We start from the raw sequence: 18,522 nt of genomic DNA on the forward strand, positions 1-18,522 counted from the left end.
CTTTCTTAAAATGTTTACTCTACAAATTAAGCTCCATCCACATTTGAGGCATAATGCAGATTACTACAGAAAATTCCTGTTCTTTTATGAGGGAGAAACAGTAACGATAATACACCAACACTGTCTGTCACTGCAACGGATCAACCATAGTGTAAAAGACTCATTGCTAATAAATATTGTGTCACCAATGTTGTTGATAGTCAGAACTTGCAGCCTGTCGAAGCTAGAACACGCTATAATTTATCAGTCAAGTCAAAAATGTAAGCTTTAGTGGGAGGAAATCTCAAGCAAGCAGGGACACAGACAAATAATTCAAAGTGGTAATATTTTATAAGGAAACTTTATGTGTGCATGTGAAATTCACTTTTCATCTGAGACAGAAAGCAGTTTTGCAAATTTCCAGTACAGCAGATAACGTTTGATATTAAAGAGTACAAAAGAAAAAAAAAATCAGAATTCCAAATGCTTTTATTCAACTTTGCAGATGTAAGAGCAGGCTTTTGTTCCAAGTCTGTTCAAATCTTCTGAAGCCCATCAACCCAACCCTATTCCCTCCCTCTACCCTTAATTTGTTCTCACTTGAATTCAACACTTTCGATTGCAAATCACCCCCGCCATTCCTTACAGAGAGCGTGGTTTGTATTGGATACATGATTGCATAGATTTGTTAAACAGTAATTTAATTTTAATTAAGACATAATGGAATGTTCATTAAGACTTCAGCTCTACCACTCCTTCCCCTCAACCTCCAGAGCTGTAAATTGGGTCCCTGCCCCTCCCTGTAGAAAGAGAAAAACTAGTGTACAACAAAAGAAAAGAAAAAATGAGTGGGAGAAAGAGCAACCTGCAACTACCAGGCACATTTGTACTTATTTCTGACTATATATAATTCTCCTTTCGACTGTTGATTCAGCAGCTGTGTGGTCATAGGCTCTAGTGGAGGGGTCACTACAAGGCTATGCTGGTCACATCACCACTGAAGCTCTTACATGGACATTCAGTAATATTTGAAAAACAATTAGAGATGGATGTCAGATGGACATTAGTTACAGTTAATAAATCCTTAAGGAACATGTCTAGTTGAGTCTGGGAGTCAATAAGAGAACGCTGTATAGTTAATTGGGGGAAGGGACTGGGTATTTTTTGTGGATTGATTCTTCAACCCCTCAAAAAGAAACACAGACCTGTAGCTACTCAAACCTGCTTACAGTACTCCGCAGGGGTGAAACTGCTCATTTTATAATCTTTGCTTATGACCTGAAGTGCTGTGTGACTGCCCCATGGTATTCCGGCAATTCTGTGTACTGGAAAATAAGTATGTACAGCGTAGAATCCCACCAACTCAAAATTGCTGGAGAGGAGAGAAATAAAAGGGGAGGAATAGGCTGAGGTTAGATTTTTGAAGAGTTCCATCGATCCAGCAAAATGGGTTAAGAGAGCATGTCACAAATTCCCTACCAATACACTTGAGTCATTCTGTCCATTTTCCTACGATATACAGCCTCACTATATGCCAAATAACATATTCCAACCCCAAACCAAACCTCCCACCCCACCAACTCTAGCAAGAAAACAACAAAATTAAAACAAAGAAAAATAGCATGTTAACTGAAAAAGCTTGTGCCCTCCCCGCCGGGGTAGAGGGTGCAGGTTAAGTGTCTAGGAATAGACTGAAGCCAAAGCGGATTCTTTAAGCTCTTTTTAGTTCCATTCCAGAACAAACTAATAGTTTTAATTCATATATTTCTCATTTAATTAACCCAAAGGCTCAACATTAACTGTCTTTACAGGTTACTGCTGGTGAGAAATCACTTAAAAGCTAGAAAAAAATTCAGTCCTTTCAATTTATACATTGTGATTTTAAGAGGAAACGGAAGAAGATTAAAGAACCTGAGCTGTAGCTACAGTCCAAAGCTACACAACCTCTCTTCCCTTGACACTGAACCTGCATCTTAAACTTCTTTTCTTCTATCCTACAACTTTCCTTAAGCTCTCCAAGACTGACATGTTTTACACACAGAATCAAAAGGTCATCCCTCAATGCGTGGCAAGCTTCATCAACAGTTATTCGCTCTTCCCATAATGCCATGGTAACCCCCTTCCCCCAAACATCTATCCCCCCCCTCCCCATCAGATGTGCTATGAAGTCCCGTTTCCAACACTCTTAAATATCTTCCTCAGGAGCACTGATCTCTTTAAGGACTGGATGGTTGAGAGAAAGACAGATGCGGCTCTATCCAGCACTCTCATCTATCTAGTCTGTGGGAAGATCAGCACTAATGCAGGAGAGAGAGCTGCTCTGGAGTTCTGGAGTTGGTGCTTAGAGGTCGCTCTCCCCGTACAGAGCGGTGGAGAAGGACATGTAGTCAAGAGCACCCGGCACTGCGTCAGGGCCGGCGTACGGTGCCATTCGGGCAATGCAATACTCCGCCTGGTCAGGAGGAAGCTCACGCCTCAACTCCTCAGCTGTGATGTAGTTCTGAAAAGAAGAAGAGATGGGGTTAGATAGGGTGAAGTCGCATACAACAAAAACTTTGGACACCCTGACATTCTTACCTTGTCTCCGGCTAGGATCTTAAATGAGGCGATGACCTGGTCTGCGGTGTCCGTGTCGGTCGTTTCCCTTGACATGAAGTCGATGAAGGCCTGGAAGGTCACTGCTCCACTGTTGTTGGGGTCAACAATGCCCATAATACGAGCAAATTCAGCTTCACCCTGAGGAACAGAAGCTAGAGATTAACCCAGATAAACCCTCCTGGTGTAGAGTCCTGACTCCTGACCTTAAGTAACATTTTTAGACGGTCTTTAATTTGAAGCAAATGAAAATGAATCTGTGAGACATAGAAGTACAGTCGGTTCAATGCGTTGATTTAAGACTTCTTTTGTGTTGTCACCTGAATTTTTAACACCAAAGCATATAGCAGTACAACCCATTGAACACTGACTTTGTCCCCATTTTCATTTGTGTCAAGCTAAATATTACATCAGCCTTGGTCTATTAGAATCTATTCAATTATCACTTTTTCTTTTACAGATCTTAACTTAAAATATAGATAAAACAAAAAGTAACCAATGATACCAGACAAAACAGATACATTTTTAACAGCAAGCAAAAGCAGGACTTCAGGAGAAACCGAGATTGAGAAAGGAGATAGCAGTACCAGGCTGTTCCCAGTGGAAATGAGCAGAGCGCGGAAATCGTCGCTGTCCATTATCCCCGTGCGCTTCTACAGTTCGCAAAGGGAAGGATGAGAAAAGAAACAGAATGGAAGCATGTGGAAAGCAGATGATTTGGGGAGATGAAGAGGTTGTACGCAAACAAACGTGAAGGTAACAGAGGGTTTGATAGAGGAATCAGAGTGAGTTTGTAGAGAAGACGGGTAAGAGATGGAGGGCAAGTATGGCAAGGACAAGTAAAAAAAGAAAACAGAAGAAAACAAAGGAGGAAGCAGTGAGAAACATTAAAAATTAAAAGCAAAGACCTTAGCTGACCTACAGAGGGCATCTTTTCAAGCAGCAGCACAACAGGTGAGTGAGGGAGTTAGTGAGTGATGGAATAAATGAGTGGCGTGGCGCAAATACACACACAGATGGCAGCAATCAGAACTCCTTCTCTTGCTGTGCTCATACCTGTTTGTCGGTTTCTACGTCGTAACCCAGACTGATCAAACAAGCCTTGAACTCCTCAGCCTGTAAGACACCACTGTGGTCCTGTGGTTGCCAATTACGCAAGGGGCCACAGTGGATGGACCAATCAGAACATGCAGATGAGGATTGATGATACCGATTCACAATGACATAGCATGTGTGGGATGAAGGCGGTGGCATGACAAAAAAAAAGATGGAGACAAAACATTGTGGATGTCAGACACATGGGCTAATGGTAAACAAATCACATGACTAATGAAAACATAGTGACATGTGAGTGACCCAATTCTCATGAATGTCAGACAGAACATTCAGCTTGTGATATTAGAGAGCCATTATGAAAGCACTATATCAGTTTTCTCCTTTACCTTGGCTAAATGTCTCCACTCTAGCATAAAAACCCCTCATTACTTCAAATACACGACTAGACTATATTTACATATTGGCCACAGGTGGCACACTTCAGGTCAGAGGTGTTTGACGCACAGTATATTTCAGATGTTTTCCCTCCCATTAGTGCCAGAATGAGTGGAGAAAAATGGAGCATATATTAAAACAAGTCCAACCAAAACTTTAAACTGAGGTCTATTTTTATCATGCAATCAATCACCCTGAAATTAAACACAGCCTTGACATGAGCAGCATATACTAAACCTTCCATATTCTTCTTTATATGGACACTGTAATCCTCTGCTGTCATGTGCATTTTCAATGGCCTGGTGCTAAGATCTTTTTGATAAGACAGTTGCATAAACACAAGCCCTATGCATATTAAAGGAATATTTCACTCAAAAATTATCACCATATTGTCATTTCAAAACGTATGACTTTCTTTGTTCTGTAGAAAACAAAATGTTAGCCTCTTAATTCTCATTTACAATCTTGGAGAATAAAGATGAATCTTGTCAGGTTTGACATCAGTGATGCACAAACGCGATTGGTTTTTGTGTCTCATAACCAGTCCTGACATGGCAAGTTGCTTTCGTTCCACAGTACAATGCTTTCGTTGAAAACTTCATTTTTTGTTGTTTTAGAGTGAGCTATGCCTTCAATACACTGACCTTGATTAACATTCACCGTCTAATAAATACTTATTCTTTAACCTTAATTTAGTAACTAAGTCCATCTCACACACTGACAAACATGCAAAGGAGTTCCTGACCTTGTCGAAGTGATTGAAAGACGTGCGGTACTCGTGCAGCTGCTCCTGGCTAATGCCTTTAGCATCACGAGTCAGAATCTGGTTCTCGATCTCATTAATGGTGCGGGCAATTGTGGTAAGGAGTTGCTCCCAACCAACACGAAGGTGCTTTAGAGAAGAAAAGGGCAATGGATAAACGATCAAGAAACTAGACTGGTGTGAATGGCCAAACAAGCCTAACACCAACAGAGAAACACAGCATAAATGATTAATTTAAATATTTGCACATGCATACCTCCATAGTGTAAGAAGTGTATTTGTTGTCAAATATAAGTGCTTCCTGAATGAGCTGATGGTCTCCCTCCAGTTGGTCGATGTTGGGTTTGTATTCGATGATGCTCTGCTCATACTGACGAAGGTGGGTCAGCTGATCTTCCAGCGTTCCATTCATCTCAATTGATATCCGCCCAATCTCCTACAAACATCATTCCATGGAGACACAGGTGAATCATTCAGGATTTTTCTTCTACAACAAGAGAGAAGACCAAAGAAATTATACCGAAAAATACAGAAATGGAGGTGACTATACCTCCATCTTATTTTGGATCCATGGTCCAATCATGTTGGCCTGGTTGGCAAACTGGCGTCTGAGATGGTCATTAGACTGCTGACGTGCAAGTTCTTCCTGAAGAGCCTGATCACGCTGTGGAACCAGTTGCTGCACCTGCACATAGATGGGAGATAACGTCAATTCTTCCAATCTCAACTGATACTAAAACTACACCCATAGATCTTGAAGCGACAAATTTCTTATTCACCGATACAAAAATATCTAACCTTCTCCCACTTCTTATCAATGCTCTGAGGGGTGATGGAGGTGTAAGGATTGTTTCCAGCCAGTTTGATGCCATTGTACTGTGCGATTTTCTGAACTTCAGCCTGGATGGCCTGGATAGATTCCCGCTCTTTATTTGCCTCTGGAAGAGTTGATTTGAACTGCTCATGAGCAGTTATCAGTCCCTACATAAAGATAAAAGGTGAAAAAGTAGTTAGGTAAAGGATTCTCCCATCCAGCATTGTATTATTCCCTTTAGACTGATCTGAAATGGACTAATCAAAGATCCCAGCAATGAAACAAAAAGGAACACCATTTTAGAGGTGGAGCAAGTCATTTCATTCTAAAGAAATATTACGAATACAAAACATTTCACAGTACCTGGATCTCCTCTATGTTGTGTACAATGAACATGTCCTGAAGGTCCTCCATGGCTCCCTCCATCCAGTTGTTGAATGGCGCTGCTCTCTTGGCGTACTCCAGGTAGAGTTCATCAATAGACTCCAGCTGTTTCTCTGTTCTCTGCAGACCAGATACACACAGTCAGCATGATGAAATGTATAAATATGCCAGAAAGTGTCTCTCCAAGAAAGCATGTGTACCTCAAGAGACTCTCTGCGGTTCTGTGTGAGGGTACCCAGAGCATCCCATTGCTCGCAGATCTTCTGACAGCGTGCATTAACGCTTGGGGAGTCATAGTAGTCCAGCTCACTATAACACAGAAACAGTTTAAACACTAACACTCCCTGTTTCCCAACTTCCATCCCCTGCTATTTTTGTTGTTTTCTCACTTGAGTTCTTGTGCAATGGCGGCAATCTGCTCCACTCTGTCCTGGTGGGCAGCAAGGTCACTTTCGAAAGCCTCATGCTTCTTCAAGAGAGCTTTGATCTCAGACAGTGTTGCGGTCTCATAATCCTTCTGTGTTAGCATGGCCTCCTTACCTACACACACACACAAACAAAAAGATCTATTTATATCCATCTAGTTTTCAGATCACAAGCCTGATGTTTAAGACCTCTGCTTAGCTGACAAGGCTCTGCATTCGTCAAAACACTTCCAGAAGTAACAGAAAGAGTTATGGAGGAGGAGCCTCTCACTGTCTATTGAGAGCAATTGGTGTGAATAACTGGCAAAAGCATCAGCAAGTTCAAGTGTAGTTTCTGTATCCATACCATCTGTCCAGCTCTCATGGATGGCTGCTTTCTGACGGAACTTTTCTGCAAGATGGTCAAGTCTTTCCAAACGACGGATCTCATTCAGTAGCCACTCCTCATAGCCTTTCTCTGCTCCTTCCAGTTTATGCCAGGCACCATTAATATCCTAAAGAGAAAGAATACTTATCAGCCAAATGCCTTTCAGGATTGAACCAATGGTTTCAATCTGAAACCCAACAACAATTAATATTACAGTGTTGATTTGGACGAGTTTGTGTCATAAGTTCTAATCTTAGTGACACAGCAAAAGGTATTTTGTACTTATTATTATAAACTGAATTGTGCATGTATTATACACGTTTCTTACCGACACCATGCGTCCCTCAGATGGCATAAAGGCTGGTCGGTTGCTCAGACGGAGTTTGGTCTGCAACGTGTTGAAGTTGATCTCTAGCTGACACTTCTCCTGAACTTTGGGTGGTTTGTGAACCCGACGGTAATCGCGGAAATCTTCCAATTTCTGCTGCATTTCTGTCATGGTTTTCTCTGGAGCACGATTTTCCAACCATGGGATTGTCCTACGAATCCACTCCAACAGCTATAGGGATAAAAAGCATGCAGCAAGAAAGTAAGAGTAAATTTTTAACATTGTAAAACACTCTAGTTAGTTTGTGTAGAAATAGGTTTATAGATGCTCAAATAGCCATGTTTATCAACTTAACACACAAACAGCAAACTTAAATTAATTTAGACTCACATCGCTGGCCAGTTTTTCATAGTCCTCCATCAGGTGCTCATTCTCCTGATTGACCGCCAATACCTTACAGATACGATTGGCTGCTGTCTCAGCCTATCACAGAACAGGACAGTTACAACAATATTACATTAGACATCTTTCTATAGAATTGCACAATTTCCCAAATATTCACAAAAGAAAAAAAAAAACAGCATACTGTTTACTACACAAATACATACAGTAGTGTATACCATATATTTAAAGTAGTATGATACAGTATACACAGTACACTTCAGTTAAGAAGTATGAAAAATCTGTTTTTAGAGCTGTAAATGTCAAGATGCTGCTTTAGTTTACACGGGAAAAACAAACGATCAAATATTTAATGGTTTTTGGTTTGGTGGGTTTAGCAAAAGGTGGCTTAAAATTACATTCAAACACACGCAAATGATGTTTTGAGCACACAATGACACAAAACTCCAAGTGTTGTAAGTTAATGTGCTATACATACAGTACCATGCGTAAAAACTAGCCAAATTAAATAAATATGAAGTTAAACATCAACATTACACACTTCACTTGGAAGCTAACTACGTATTATACTAATTCCATGCAAACACCAAAATTGGTTAGTTTCGAAAACGTGTAGTCCAGCTGCAAAATTTACATGCTATTTGGAAAATCAAATTTGCATTCTCAATTTTTATACCACCGCTGGAGGATCTCTTCATGGTTCTCTACAGCATTAACTAACGCTGAAACACAGAAAGTGTTCAAAACGCTTGTGTAAAAGGCTAAAGCACATTTAAACAATTATGATGAGAAGTTTCTGGCTTCACTTCACATGGAAAAATATATATGTCTACTGTAGCATATGCAGCACCAAAACATTACAGAAAAGTACTGTCTAATGTAAAGGTGGGCTTAACGTTACAAATAACCTTGATACATCTAAGAATCAAAGCAACAACCTCAGTGTTTTAAATGTAGGCTTAATGAAATTCACTATAGTCAACTGCATTGTAGTTATTTTCATATTTACACTCAACATTGTCCTCAACTGTATCACAATCTTTATCACTGAATGCAAATATAAAACAAACAATGAAATTAACCAAGAAGGTTGTAAAAGACCAGTTAACCCATTGAGAGTATTAATGATAGCAGAAGAACCATTAGAAATAAATGCAAATATAGAAAGGGGTGATGGCAATGGTTTGGGTATAGTGAAGACCAAAGCTGTGATGAATCAAAACTGGCAAGTGGCCTCAACTCAAGTCTCTTTCACACCTGGTTTAATTGGATTGGTTTTTGGCGCAGGTTTCAATTCAAAGGATTTCAAAGGATCGACTGGCTATAAATCTGATATTTCTGTAAGTGCCGACTGGATTTCTTCTTCATTTAAGACTAAATTTTAGACTCAAAGTAAGCATGCACTGGCATAAAATGGATCACTGAAACATGGCGTCCATCTGCTGTTTGTTTGAAGCATCTAATCCAGAACAATTCAATGCCATATGCCAAGCCAATGAAGTGGGAAGACCAGAAAGAATAAAAATGGTCTTCATCCAACTTGGTTTTGTTTGTGTACATTCTTGTAAAGAAAGCAACTACAAGAATTTTGAAGTAGCTATTTTAATATGACACTAATCAACCAATGATGCCAGAACAGTTGCTGTTCACATTCGTTTTTGAGCAAAATACCACGAACCAAAACGAGAAAACTGTCTCAAACAAACCAGGTATGAATGCACCTTAAGAGTTTCAGGGCCAGTAGTCAGGGGTCAAAGGTTTCTCACCTTCTGAGCACCTGAGAAGGCGTGATAGAAACAGGAGACGTAGGTCATAATAGCCTTCTCATCCGGCCGCAGAGTGCCCACGATATCTATAGCAATGCCAGCGAAAAAAGAGAGAGAAAGAGACAGCGGTGAAGCAAAGCAACCCAAAGCCTGTGTGTCCCCACTGGGAGAGGAGGGGATGGTTATGCATTTTATGGGCTCCCCTATTGAAAGGGAAATGGGGGTTGAAATCCTGCGTTATAACCAGGGCAACCCGTAAAGTGAGAGGAAAAAGCCAATCCGCTGTTGAGAAAGGAGTTGTAGGCCAAAGGAAGAAGGGTTAAGACACACACACACACGTGTGCCTTCACCAGGTTATTCTAGTACTGGTGGAAAAAGACATGCTAAAGAGGATCTGGCGAAGGGTTCAGGCTCGTGTTGTACCTTCTGGGCTCCAGAAAAGGCATGGTAGAAACTGGACACATAGGTCATTATAGCTTTCTCATCTGGACGTGCTGTGTTCACAATGTCTGAAGGGAAACGAGAGTTATACACATGCACAAACAAGGATGCAGACGGGACTCAAACGCACACTCGTCACAGGCATGTGCAGACAACACCGGTTACACACTCATTCACACATATGGAATAAACAATGGCAGAATCTCAATTCGCTGGTGAGGTACAAGAACACTTTTGATAAATAATGGATTTTTCGTTCAACTGAGACACTTCAGACTCTCACTGTTCAAAATGATGGTTTTGAATTGCCTGAAATATGTCTGTCACATAGGCTACATAAAATTATAATGAGAACATTATAATTGTGTGTTTGGGACATGGCTTTTAATGGTGAGACATTTGTTTTTGTAATCAGGCTCTCAAAAATTATATAGAAATTTGGATATAGATTTATCGGCCAATATATCGGTATTAGCTTTCAGATATAAAGAATTATCGGTTATTGGTATCGGACAAAATGTTCATATCGGTGCATCCCTAATTGATTTCTCATTTTTAATCAATGCCACTAACAATGATTAAATCTATGCCCTCTGCAGGCATTTGTTATACTTGTATATTATATAAACATAATCAACTTATGTTCATTATGTTATATTTCATTATGTATTTTATCAGTGTTGATGAATAACACCAAATGATTACTAGCTTTTGATACTTTATCTGAACCAATTATTATTGCTTTTGTTCACTTGGGTCACAATAACACAATTCATCGTCAAAATAATCGATTGAATATTCGATTACCAATATAATGGTTAGTGACAGTCCTAGAACATTTCAAAATGCACCAGCTTTGTTTTGCATTTTGTGACTTTCAGCTGAATAAAAGACTTTTCCCAGTCATATATTTCATAATTGAAGATTTCTTTAAAGTGGTGTTAAAATATCGTCTCATCTTCTTGCGAACTGAATATCATGTATCGTCTCGTGAGCTAAGTGTATCGTCACACCCCTAATAAAACACAATTTCCCAACAACTGTGGCCAGTGAACTACAAGCTACAGAGGCGGGTGAGCAAAAAAGTTAATGTCAAGCCCTGTTTGTAGGTAATATTAGCTAAAAAAGCAAGTACAGACACACATTTCAAATAACTTCAGAAAGAGTATACCATCTGTCTAAATCTATTTAGAAGGGATAGTGTGCAAATTGGGATTCAGCCATATACTCAGGGTTACAGAACACACACACACACACACATATATATATATATATATATAAATAACAATAAATCAGGGTCCGGTGCAGCAGGTTGATCAGAGATCCTGGAGAGATCATGCTTGAGGGAGAAACAACATAATGCTCAAGGATCAAAACCATGGTTACACTGTTTGCAGAAGACATTAAGTGTGGGTGTTTGACCTGTCTGTCAGAGACTCCTGGAAATACAAGGCATGTGCTGACATGCTCAAAACACACATACTTTAATAGAGCTACTCATTCACTCTCTCTCCCACACACACATCACACATCCAAAAGCATGCGCAACTGACTTCATACACAGGCTCAGACAGCCACATGAATAACAATTGATATGTAATACGCAATACAAAAACATGCTCGCACAGACAGCACACACACACACACAGAATGACAGAAGAGTTTGTACCCTCTGCATCCAACATCTTGGGGATGTCGAGGTATCGCTCTGCCACTTCGAAGGCATTGTTCAGATTGGTCACTGGGTCGTCCTGTTAACACACAATAAAACGGTCACATGAGCGCCACAGATTTTACCACAGGATCAAAACCTCCATTATTCAAGTTCTACACATACATTAACCCTAGGCTATTACATAATTTAGCCAATTTGACTATTGTGGTTCCTGAATAAATGCACTTACACCAGTGTCATTTTTATTTGTATTTTTTATTTTTAGATTTTGAATTACCTTTTATTTTTATATTTTTGAATTTTCATGTTTCAGTTTAATTTTTAGTAATTTCGTTATGTGTTTTTGTCACTTTATTATTTTTTTTTTATTTAAAATTGCTATTTTAGGTTTAATTTATTTTATTATTGTTTATAGTTTTTATATATTTAATCATTTAGTGCTTCAACTTAAACATATTTCACTTTATTGCCAAGGCAAGATTTCTAATTTTCATTTAGTGTACATTTGTCAACTAATATTTATATTTTATTTCAGCTTGATTTCAATTAACAGAAATGTTGAAAATAATTTTAGTTTTAGTTAACAATAATAAGCCAGACTTACAAAACCTCTGTGTCACAATGCAAAGCCTTTTTTGTTGTTTTAATAGAAAAACATTAACATAATGTGGAATAACTGGAATTATCATAAGGGCTGTTTTCATTTTTGAAAGAATCTTTTTAAGGTTTTACAACTTTTCATAATATAGACAGTGTATTCATGTATATGATAAATATAATAAATCAGGAAACCAGATGAGGTAAAATAAAAATAAAAAATTCTGCATATAAGTTTATCTGCATATAACTTGATTGTGCTTGATCTGAAAATTCAATAATTCTGTTGAAATGTAAAAATAAATTTCTCAAAAAAGAACAATGAACATTAAGAATCACCATTATAGTTTGAGCAAAATAATCATGCTTATCAGTTTAACTATTAACCCACTTTTGACCATGCAATAAGGAGTACATTACTCTCAGCTCCACCTTTAATCATTTCAAATCTACTGAATTGCACAAAATATCTCCCAAATTCATTGCAAAAAATTCATTTTGGGAGTCATCATGAGAGACGCACCTTTCTCAGCTTGTCATAATCAATGAGCTCTGGCCTGTGTCTATGGATCAGAGCATTGAAGGCAAGACCATCCTTCCAGCTGTGGAAAAAGAGAAAACGTGTGTCAAAGGAAACAAGTACTTCACATTTCCTTCCTTTGACCAGAAGAGGGCAGCACTCAAATCACAGCTCACAAACTGCCTTCATGTCAGTGTTGGACTCGAAACTACACAAACTACACTGAAGGAACCTTGTTTGCAAAGCGAGTGTGAGATCGAGACATCTCAGATTAAAGTGTGATCTTTTATCGCTCGTCTTCAGCTGTTTGTTTATTCAAATACATCCATAACACTGCTTTATGCAAAACCCACTTCTGAATGACTCAGCCAATCAAAACCACAAAAAAAAATCTTTGGGATCAATCAAATAAATGGTTCTAGATCAACACTAATAGATGTTTCGAACCTGATATGGAAGTTCTGAACGTTGACGTTCTTGTAAGGAGCCGTCTTTCTCTGACACCAGAGCAGAAGTCCTTCTTTAGCAGAGGTTTCTGAAGAGAGAGAAACAGGCTTTACTGGACATTCATCACAGATGTTTGGTTTTCTTCTCCAAAGTTTGATTATGCTGTACAGAGCTGTTCCTAAGTTCTCTAAATTATACCCTCCACTGAGATGTCCTGGATGGCGAAGCGGAGGATGATGGTCCAGATCATTCCCAGAGTCATCTTGGCATTTCCATCCACAATTTCTACAAATACACACATGCAGAACTGTCAGATGCTGAGAGTGAAAAACATGCAGTTTTATTTTATCATTATTCATTTCTTTAAAAAGCCTTATTTAAAATTGTATCTTCTTTTATTCAGAAAGCACACATTAAGTTGATCAAAAGCGACTTTATGATAAAATAATTTACTTTAAATGTATTTGTTACGTTACATATAAATGCTTAACTTTCTATTCATTAAATAATTCTGGGGAAAAATTCATCAAAATTTGCACACAAATGAAGCAGCACAGCTGTTTTCAGCATTGATAATAACCAGGGGCCGTATTCACAAAGCATTTTATCTTACCACTAGGAGTACTCCTAAATCGCACTAAAAGATTTTAGCTAGGAGTTTTCTCTTAGAAGTTATTCACAACGCCTTTCAGACCTACTCTTAGTAAAGAAAAATGACAACTCCTAAACTAAGAGTGAGTCTTCGTTGCTATGGATGACGTCATTACTCATGCACGAGCTTGACTGAAGTGACCACCTTGATTGGCTGACTTGATTGTAACGCAGGAATGATTCCAAACTCCTCCCCTGCGATGATGAGTGACAGGTGACAGGTCTGAGAATGCGTGCGCTACACAAGTAGTGCGAAGGACGGAAGATGATGAATAACTGAATAAATAGCCTAAATGAATAAAGAGTAAGGCAAAACAAATAGCCTATAGCCTAATGAAACATGGATTGATGCAATATCTTTGCAACATTATTGAATTAATCGGTCACTATATGCCTCTGCCTACGTTTGCAAAGAGAAGAACATTTTAATTTGATTCACAATGAAACGTTACAATTAGTTTACATGCAATGAGTAGCCTAGTTTTGGTTGTTGTTGGTGGCGTTATTGCATCCCTAGTTATGCCTACAATGCAGAATTGTTCCCTCGCAATTGGAAGCTCCTGTAGCCGCCGCATACGCATTTCAAAACAGTTAGGAGTCCTCTCGACTTCTTTTAAGCTGTCCCAGACTTAGGTGCTACTTTTAGGGCTAAAATGCTTCGTGAATTACTCTTAGTCAAAAAAATTAGGAGTCCTAAAGTTACGAGTGACACTTTATTTTTAGGAGTTGCTCCTAAATTCGCCAGTTAGGAGCTACTTTTAGCCTTAAAATTCTTTGTGAATACGGCCCCAGAAATGTTTCTTGATCTGCAAATCATCATATTATGCACATTTCTGAAGGATCATGTGACACTGAAGACTGGAGTAATGATGCTGGAAATACAGCTTTGATCACAGGAATAAATTACATTTTAACATATATATATTACAATAGAAAACAGCTATTTGAAATTGTAATAATATTTCACTGTTTACTTAATTTTGATCAAATAAATGCAGCCTTGAGCAGAAGAGACCATTCAAGACCACAAACTTTTCAATGCATTCATTGCAAACGCTACAATAACTCAAACAGCGTTTAGAAACGGACTCAGGGTGTGTTCACACTTGTAGATCAGTTTGTTTGATTCGGACCAAAAAAACAAAAACAAAAAAAAAATATTTAGTCCTGTTCCGCTTAGCGTTCACATTGGCATTTCAACACCGAACCTAAAGTCACAGGGATACGTTCACACAATCTGATTCGTCAGCTTTTATTACGTATAATTTGCAACGAAACTAGTTGAACATCCAAAACAAAGCTGTGTTCTGGGCTGAATGCGCTCGCTGTATGTGCGTAGCCGACATATGATGGTCTTTTAACCAGCTGAGAACCCGTGAAGAGCTTATAAAATGTGTGAAGAAGTCTAAACAAATATATGTATACTGCATTAGACTAAACTGGGAAGGGTCACAGCACTTGCATATTGTTGTCCTATTGTTAGTTTAACTGCTTCTATTGCTCTCCTCATTTGTAAGTCACTTTGGATAAAAGCGTCTGCTAAATGATTAAATGTGTCGCGTTCATATTTCATTCGGACCGCACTAGAGTTCGTTTGAAAGCTTCTTTTTAGCGTCTCGGTCCGCTTGGGTTCAGATGGCTGTTGGCTGCGTTCACACTTGTTCAAATGAACCGCACTAACTGAGCAATCGCACCAGGGTTAGTTTTAATCCAACCAAACGTGCCGAGTGTGTGAACACACACCTCTCTGAGAGAGACGCTGCATCAAGACGGAGGAGGACTGGAAAGGTCAGAATTTCCCGAACACACACACAAACATGCACTTCTGTGGGATTTTCACTTGGCAGGCGCTTCTTCAAAGCGAATATCCAGTCTGATACACAGAGAAGTGTTTGTACCTTCTGCACCGATGGACACCAGTTTGACTCCTTTGCTGGCGATGAAGTCCAGCGCTTTGTTGACATTGTTGATCTTGTGCACTCTCATCTTTCCTCTTTCAGGTTTAGGTAATCTCTCCCCTGCACAAACACACAGCGGATGAGTTCTCACACTCTTTCCATCGCATCAGCATAAACACACACACTTCTCAGCTAAACATTAGCTCGACAGCTCTGGAAAGTTGCAAATGAGACTTAATGAACTACTGACCAGCCAAAACTCACAAGACAAAAGCAAACGATTAAAGCTCACTGACCTGAGATGACCTCTAGGAGCAGCATCAGTTTGAGTCCATCTCTGAAATCCTCCTCGATGTTTTCGATCTGAGTTCCCGACTTTCGCAGGTGAGAGTTGCACCAGGCCGTGAAGGTCTAGAACAAACAGGAAATGATGTCAGGAAAATAAATAAAGTGGAAGCAAGGTCTCACAGCCCGGGAAACAGGAAACGCTGCATGCAGGAGCGCTCAAGATGTTTGCTCAGGAAGCCGGTTTGAAAATCAACATCTGAGGCGTTTCTCTCTGAGATACGTGACCGCCGATCGTACGAAAACTCGGAAATATCACATACTTTGCAGACAAAAGCTGACATTTATTGAAGAGAGCACGTGATATTATACCAAAATGAAATAAAATAAATCTCAGTATTTGCACCTCTAAATCAGTGGTATTGTTAACTAAAACTTAATATATATTTTCCATTAATAGAAATAAAAATCTGAAATAAAGCATCAAAGTATGAAATAAAATGTAAATATTAGACAATGAAAATTTAATTAAATAAATTAAATAAATGATAAATAAATTAAAACTAAACAGAAATATCTAAAAACAATAGAAAACCTGATAAAATTACAAAAAATCATAATAAAATTACTAATACTTGAATAAAAAAAAATAAAAAAAATACAACTAACTGAAATAAAACAAGTTTAAATCAAAGTACTCAATTAAAACTGATATAAAAATCAAGAAAAACCAAATAGAAATATTAAGTTTTTATTTTTACCTAATTTTTATAACAGTTTTAAAGGAATGAAATAAAATAAATTACATAAAAAAAACAAAAAATAAAAAAAAAAACACCTTACATTAAAACAAAATGAAAATGAGAAATTTTGCCTTGGAAACTAACCAAAATAAAACAAGTTTAAATACTAAAATTATTAAAACAAATAAATTATTTAAAACTAAATATAAATATCTTTAAAAAAAAAGCAAAAACTAATAAAAATGAAAAAAAGAAGAAGCAAATAACCAAATTACTTATACTTACACTAAACTTAAAGCTAATTAAAAAAAAAAAAAGCTAATTAAAAAAAAGCTTTTTAGCTAAAGCAAAAAAAAAAAAAAAGCTAATTCAAAATATTAATAAAATTTATAATAGTATATAAATAATACAAAAATAACACTGCTCTAAAAATGCCTTTTTAAAACTCTATATTAAAAATATATATGCATATAAAAAAAAAGAAAATCAGGAGAGATGCACTCACTCAGTTAGACTCACTAACTGACTAGTCGATTACCAGTTTGATCCACAGCACCTCAACATGAACCAGCAAGTGCAGACACACACAGGCATCAGATCACACTGGGAGAGGGGTTTCCAGGCCCGCGGCCCGCAACACAAAGACTCCATTGAGTTCGGTGGATAATGAGGCCCTTCACCACCCCCTACCCTCGTACGACAGGCACCTACCAGGGACAGGCCCGCCACAAAAACAATTCAGCCTTCACACACACACACACACACACACACACACACACACACACACACACACACACGAGTCAGGACCTGAGCCTGGACCGACACATCCACACCGTCAACAAATGCCATTTGATGAGGCCTGAAATACCTCGGCTCAAACAGGGGGCTCTGTGTGTGTGTGTGTGTGTGTGTATGTGTGTGTGTGTGTGTGTGTGTGTGTAGCCCAGTGGAATGCCTATGATTAGTTGGGTGTGGATGACATCATTGCATCCAAGTCACAAGAATTACAGAGGAAGACCCGCTCTGCCACACATGAGCATGTGTTTATGTGCCACTATAGGTCATAATAAAGTACCCTACGCTGATGCAAACACTTCACGGCCACGTTGCACTCGCAGGGTGTTTCAACTGTGTGACTAGTGATCGACCAACATGGATTATTTTATGGCTGATGCCGATATATTGAGAGCAGGGATGGTCGTTATATCACACTATTTAATTTAACACATGCATGACAATTGCTGCAATACAAACGTAGATTTATTTGTTAGTAATCTTCTAATTCTGTGTGCACTCTGAGAAAATGTGCTTTCTAATAAGTGCTAATTTGACATACGATACACTACACTTTAAATATGACATTGCCAACTGGATATATGCATTTTTATGCAGGCTACAAATATCCCTGCTCTGTTTGCCGCTTCCGACAGTTATAGGCCAGAGAAACGTATCAGCTGATACCGATAATTAAAAAAGCCACATATCGGATTCAGCCGACGTGTGGAATATATCGGCCGGCCGCCAGTAGTGCTGTGATTTGCACTGAAACCAGGAATGGCATTGTGGAGTCGTGAGATAAAACTCTCTCGATTGCAGTGAACTGCCACTCCCTGCGCAAGAACGCATGCAAGATCAAACCACATCCTTCCCCGGCCTACACACACACACACTCCTGCAGTGCACGAGTGTATGGAGAGTGATTGACAGGTGAGGGTGTGGTTCAGGAACGAACTCAATGCACACGATCACCTGATCCACATAACCCTTCCTACTCTCTCTCTATAGGCCTGAGTTAAATAGCTTGCCTATGGGTGTGTGTCATTAATATGCTTATTATTAACACTACATTCATAGAAGTTTAAAGAAGCAGAAAATCTACATATTGTGGAGGAAATGTGGATGTTATTGCTCAGGCAAAACTCACCACCACACACACCGAGTGTGTTGGGTG

The 18,522-nt window shown here is 38.7% G+C and overlaps 1 protein-coding gene across 6 annotated transcripts in view; it reads right to left on the reverse strand.

Moving 5' to 3' along the window:
- Positions 1 to 311: 311 nt before the first annotated feature.
- Positions 312 to 18,522, reverse strand: part of actn4 (actinin, alpha 4) — a 47,823-nt gene continuing 29,612 nt past the window's right edge. Inside the window, exons 2-22 of one of the 6 annotated variants that reach the window (XM_079886751.1) lie at positions 15,840 to 15,954; positions 15,544 to 15,663; positions 13,193 to 13,279; positions 12,995 to 13,082; positions 12,551 to 12,629; positions 11,425 to 11,506; positions 9,315 to 9,400; positions 7,537 to 7,629; positions 7,147 to 7,377; positions 6,798 to 6,945; positions 6,416 to 6,566; positions 6,227 to 6,335; positions 6,006 to 6,146; positions 5,627 to 5,809; positions 5,379 to 5,513; positions 5,085 to 5,264; positions 4,811 to 4,957; positions 3,631 to 3,711; positions 3,162 to 3,227; positions 2,557 to 2,715; positions 312 to 2,479 (exon numbers count right to left, since the gene is read on the reverse strand). In XM_079886751.1, coding sequence (XP_079742877.1) covers positions 2,321 to 2,479; positions 2,557 to 2,715; positions 3,162 to 3,227; positions 3,631 to 3,711; positions 4,811 to 4,957; positions 5,085 to 5,264; positions 5,379 to 5,513; positions 5,627 to 5,809; positions 6,006 to 6,146; positions 6,227 to 6,335; positions 6,416 to 6,566; positions 6,798 to 6,945; positions 7,147 to 7,377; positions 7,537 to 7,629; positions 9,315 to 9,400; positions 11,425 to 11,506; positions 12,551 to 12,629; positions 12,995 to 13,082; positions 13,193 to 13,279; positions 15,544 to 15,663; positions 15,840 to 15,954 — 2,640 coding nt within the window. In that variant the 3' untranslated portion in view covers positions 312 to 2,320. Of the gene's footprint in view, positions 2,480 to 2,556; positions 2,716 to 3,161; positions 3,228 to 3,630; positions 3,712 to 4,810; positions 4,958 to 5,084; positions 5,265 to 5,378; positions 5,514 to 5,626; positions 5,810 to 6,005; positions 6,147 to 6,226; positions 6,336 to 6,415; positions 6,567 to 6,797; positions 6,946 to 7,146; positions 7,378 to 7,536; positions 7,630 to 9,314; positions 9,401 to 9,737; positions 9,824 to 11,424; positions 11,507 to 12,550; positions 12,630 to 12,994; positions 13,083 to 13,192; positions 13,280 to 15,543; positions 15,664 to 15,839; positions 15,955 to 18,522 lie in introns of all 6 variants that reach the window. The other 5 variants (XM_079886752.1, XM_079886748.1, XM_079886750.1 and 2 more) reach the window with 5 other exon arrangements.

Source organism: Squalius cephalus (genome assembly GCF_949319135.1).
Source record: "Squalius cephalus genome assembly, chromosome: 11".
Lineage (NCBI taxonomy): Eukaryota > Metazoa > Chordata > Actinopteri > Cypriniformes > Leuciscidae > Squalius > Squalius cephalus.